Source organism: Montipora capricornis, chromosome 4, assembly GCF_036669925.1.
Source record: "Montipora capricornis isolate CH-2021 chromosome 4, ASM3666992v2, whole genome shotgun sequence".
Taxonomy (NCBI): Eukaryota; Metazoa; Cnidaria; class Anthozoa; order Scleractinia; family Acroporidae; genus Montipora; species Montipora capricornis.
The window spans coordinates 38,230,463-38,235,462 of record NC_090886.1 but is presented as its reverse complement, the minus strand read 5'-3'; the positions used below and the strand labels follow the sequence as shown (position 1 = coordinate 38,235,462).

The 5,000-nt window shown below is 41.1% G+C and overlaps 1 protein-coding gene across 2 annotated transcripts in view; it reads right to left on the bottom strand.

Moving 5' to 3' along the window:
* LOC138046903 (Na(+)/citrate cotransporter-like) overlaps positions 1–1,431 on the bottom strand; it is a 28,712-nt gene extending 27,281 nt beyond the window's left edge. The window contains exons 1-2 of one of the 2 annotated variants that reach the window (XM_068893514.1): positions 1,324–1,431; positions 951–1,213 (exon numbers count right to left, since the gene is read on the bottom strand). In XM_068893514.1, coding sequence (XP_068749615.1) covers positions 951–1,166 — 216 coding nt within the window. In that variant the 5' untranslated portion in view covers positions 1,167–1,213; positions 1,324–1,431. The remainder of the gene's footprint in view (positions 1–950; positions 1,214–1,323) is intronic. The other variant, XM_068893512.1, reaches the window with a different exon arrangement.
* Positions 1,432–5,000: the final 3,569 nt, after the last annotated feature.

Here is a 5,000-nt window from a genome sequence, read left to right as displayed (position 1 = left end):
TAAAAACGGCTCTAAAACTGCGTCTAAAAAATGTCTTTCTTGAAGATTGCACGACGAGACAAAAGGATGTCAGCGAACGACGCTATTTCCTGCTTTTGTCTTTACGCTGTCTTCGCAAACGTTTTTGTCCGCGCGGGCATATAATTTGTAGCCCTTCAGACACCGCACTGAGACACTGTATTGAGAACCACTGAACCATGAACTATTGAACTATGTATTGAGCATTTGAATTCCCTCAAAAGCAGCATGTCAGTAGTTGAAATCGCCGAAAGTTTATTCATTTATTCAGTCGGTTGTCAAAGGCGAGAAACATAGCGGGATAACTCTACAAAATCACAAGTGCGACCTCTATACTTCACAAGAGACTACATCACATCTGCTATCGACTCGTTATAATCCTTTACCAATCGATCGACATCAGTCAATGTAATTTTTTTGGTCAAACTGATTAAAATGTAGATTGCGATTCGGAGAAGTCTTTCACCCGCGACAGAATAAATCATGTAAAAAAATATGAAGGTATGGATAGGGGAATCTGAATTAAAGGAAGTCATAAGGTCATAAAGGTTCCTTTCTTTACCGCTATTCCATATTTTTAAACTGCGTTACTCAGGTCTCACTGATGTCCAATACTCGAGCCCCGGACTCGAGCGCCGTTTCAGTCTGAAAGCCATGGTATGTCAGCTTTATTTACCATTCAGTCGGAATTAAGCCCAGAGTAATAGGGTTGGTTTTGGCTATTAAATATTGCTTATATTAGCGACGGTTCGATGGCTAATCTGCATGTCCTTTCATGTGCGGTCAACAAATAATGGTGTTCGTTTACTCTACTTGGAGGTTCGTTAAATCGAATTTTCACTCTGGCATGGTTTTTAAGTTTTGTTATCGAATAATTACAAGTAGATTGATCAATGAGATTTAGCAAACAGAACTACAAAGCAACAACTCACCGTCCCTGAAACAGCGATAGGTATGGGCATTAACAATATTGGTGTTAGAACCAATATCAAATAACGCCTCCAAATCAGTATTCGTTGTAAAGTCGCCGTGGGCATACTTTCCACTTGTATCTGTTCGTCTTCAGGCTCAGAGTCCTCGATAGTGCTTTGTACACGGGAAAGGTTGCTGTAGCCTGTTTCCCTTCCTGATTCCATTGGACTTGTCATATTTGCGAGAAAACAATAACAAAAGCTCAAGCAACCACATGCGGTAACTGTTGAACATGATGGAAAATATTATGGAGTTTCCTATTAGTAATTCGAAAGTCAGATGCCGCAGCTCACTGCTGAGGCAGTTTGTCTCTTTGTTGTTTTAAATACCCACCCAAACGTTCGGATCCCTGTCTGTCTTGTAGTTTTTAATGACGGAAGGTCAGGGAGAGCCAACATCGATAGTGTCACGATCTTTTTAGTCACGCGTCACGCAGAACTCGTTTTAGAATGCGTCGCCAAATGCAAAGGAGAGGGGAAAATAACCGTCCGGAAAACCCATCAAATCACCCCAGACAGCACAGAAAAGAGATCAGAAAATAAAAGGTAAGCGAACTGTATTTATCTGACTGTCAGTAAAACGGATTTTGGCAAAGAAAGGTTGCGATTTTTATGGAACACTGAATCAAGCCGAGTATGAGATCAACAACCGTATCTAATATCATGTCGTCACGCGGCGTCGAATCCAGTCCCCAGAGTCCGCTTTTCTTTTGGTCAGCTTTCACCAAAGCAGGAAATCCACGATACGCCAAGACCGCTGTAGCTGTGTTCGATACGATAATCGATACGCCAATCTCGACACCTAGCGTCCTCGGGCTTTTCCGGATTAGATTACCCTAGCTCTACCAACTGAGCTGTATGGTAGGACGGGAGAAGGTTGCGGTGAACTTGGGATGAAGAGTCCTTTTTTTGTTCCAAAATGAAAAATACATAAAAAAAATTCCGGGTACTTTTTCTCCTCGTTCGACATGATCTAATACTTTGGGCCCGATTCTAAATTCCAAATTGTGGATCATCGGGTCTGCAGAGTCTGCATATACCCAACGATTGTTTACATATGGCGGGTTATGTCGGATTTGATGATAATGTCGAGCCAGTATAATTGTTTTCTATGCAGACTCTGTAGGAGATAATCGGGTCCGGTTGCTCACAAACCCTATATGATCCCACATTGTGACCACCATGTTGGGACGTCTATGTATGTACCCTGGCCTGGGCCACGAGGTCTTATGTGGGCTGAGTTTCACTCGATCTTACGGTCCAGAAATAGACCATTTTACAGTTGTGTGCTTAGTTTCCTGGCCTTTGAATGAAATTGAGGCTGGAGTTGACTTTGCTTTGATAGAAACCTCACTGCTTTTCTTATGTAAATTCCTACTAATTAGAATGAAAACAACATCATTAACATAAGAAAAGCAGTGAGGTTTCTATCAAAGCAAGGTCAACTCCAGACTCACTTTCATTCTAAGGCCAGGTAACTGTGGTGTCTATCCGATTAAAGGACAAGAACTCGTGTTCATAACAACAACATGTATTTTATTCTTGCTTCGCTATCTCGCTCTCCTTTCTACTCTCCTATCCCATAATATACGGAATACTCGTAGCTTCCGCTTCCGGTACACTACAGTAACTGAGCACACAACGGTAAAATGGGTAAGACCTTAGACAGCAATGACCAGAACAAGGTTGCTGACCAGCGGTTTTTGTTAAAACAATGGTTTGCTGGGGGTGCTCAGTCTCGCGGGCTCAGAAATCCTGGTTGTGCTCATTGTTAGTTAAGGTTTTTCGTAAAATGCTCTATTCGAGTAATTAGATGCAAACCCAATTTTGAAACCCAACACGAAGTGTACCTTAAATTCATATCATTTGCTGCATATTTCCAACAGTAAGGATTAGGGTAAAGGTTACCATTATTTTTAGGTCAGGAAAATGCAGCAGTTAATTAAGAGCAGCATTTGGGAAACATTTTGTCTTACACGAGTTATGAAGTGCAATGGGACACTTTTTGACCCTTATTTCTTTTTCTCCTGGTACTGCGGTTTTATCACACATCAAAATCGACTCTTAGTCAATTTCATCCAGATGCTGCGGCCTAAAAGTGTGACTCATCCTTAGCCTCGACCTCGTTCCGAGGGTCTCTCTTCTCTGTCCTCAACGACAACAACCCATTCTCTACCTTGAATCAACGATCACAAGAGAAAATGAGGGGGGGGGACAGAGAGGGAGGCTCAAGGCGTTGGCCGGGATATGTTATGTCCACGAAAGTTATTTTTAGACGAGCGGAAGTCTTTGTTCTAGCGGAAGTATGTCTTCTGAGACGTCCGCATGCAGTCTTGCCTCGCTCTCAGGTTCTTCGTGGAAAGAGAAAATGATGGCGCGCGTGGAAGGCTGATGAATATATATTTTCTTTCAAACATCGGACCGAGGTTGGCCTGCATGCGGACGTCTCGGAAGACTTCCGCTCGTCTAAAAATAACTTTCGTGGACATGACATATCCCGAGGGCTGGATCGGGAGCCTCCTTCTCTGTCCCCTCATTTTCTCTTGACGATCATCGTTAATTTAATTACTAAATTGCCAATGGCAATCCAGTCAGAATATGAGTTGAATTTCTCCGTTTTATTGTTTTCTTTTTCTGTGTCGGAAAGTGGAAACCTGTCAGTCCCAGTCCATCGCTAAGTAATGTCTTTGTGCCTCGAATTTTCCGTGCGTATCTTTGTTAGGTTTCAAGGGGTAGTAGAAATGCGTTGATTTTATCAGGTGATCGACACAGTACAAGCAATGGCGGCGAAACCGATGTAAAGGAAATATACCCTTATGGAGCTCAAGAATGAAACGTCAATTCTCAATTCGATAAACAACACCAGCAGTGAAAAATGAATATCTGGAATGTTACATTAAAAGCGACATGCGTGGGTTGATGCCAGGAATTCTTCCTGTTTAATCATTCTGGTGTAAAATGAAGTTAATTTGGGAAGCCGACAATATATTTTTAACTTTATTTACTGTGCATTTAGGTGAATTTTCACATTCTTAACCAAGTTTAATGCAGCAAGTATTTAATGTATATATTTAGCCAAGCCTAAACGCGGAGCTCCTCAGTTATTAAGTTTATGTTTCAGTCATTTATATAACCAATGAAAATGTGAGCGACGTATTCTCATTTATATCACCAGTCCGGCATGCTATAGGAAAAAAAAGGTCTTGGATCCTTTGGTGAGAAAACCATTGGACCAGTGATAGCGGTTACACACGAGGAAATTTTCCTTGACAAGTTTTGGTCAAGTCTTATTTGCCAGTGTGCAAAGAAAAACTTGTCAAATTTTTCCTTGACAAGTGCATTCTTGTCAAGGAAACCTTGGTCGTGTGTAATCGGCTTTACATGATACGCTCGAAGAACGCATCTATCCACAAAAAGTAACATCCATACTTTGGGTAAGTTAAATTAACCACGAGAACAACAAACCGTCTTTTAAATTGTGTTTTCCCTCTTATTAGATAAAAGTAAATTATATTTCCTGCATGGTAGCGAGCAAACTGCATTACCCCTGTCAACGAGCAATGCCGAAATCCATTATATGTTGTTCATGCACTTAAAACAAAATAGACACATTGCAGAGGTATACAAACCAGACATACAGAAACTAAATTGTCAGTGAAAATCAATCTAAAACAGAATAATTTCCTTTGGTCTCGGGCGCAATGAAGTTGAAAATGCGAAGAACAGCGCGACAAAGCAACTCCAGTTATTGTTTTGACTGCTTGGAAGGCGACGCTACTAGATTGGATATGTATTTGACAAAATCCAACAGCACGGAATTTGAGCGAGCGATTAGTTACAACAGGGATCTTGCAAAAATCATTGCACAAAAAAGAACTGGAATATGAATCTTGCAGTTAGCTTATGAAATTAAAGCTTGCTTGGTTAAACCATAAAAATTTCTCATCGCGCTTTTTCAACACGTTGTTGTTTTAATTTTTTGCCGTTCCCCCCGCCTCTGAATTTCTCTTT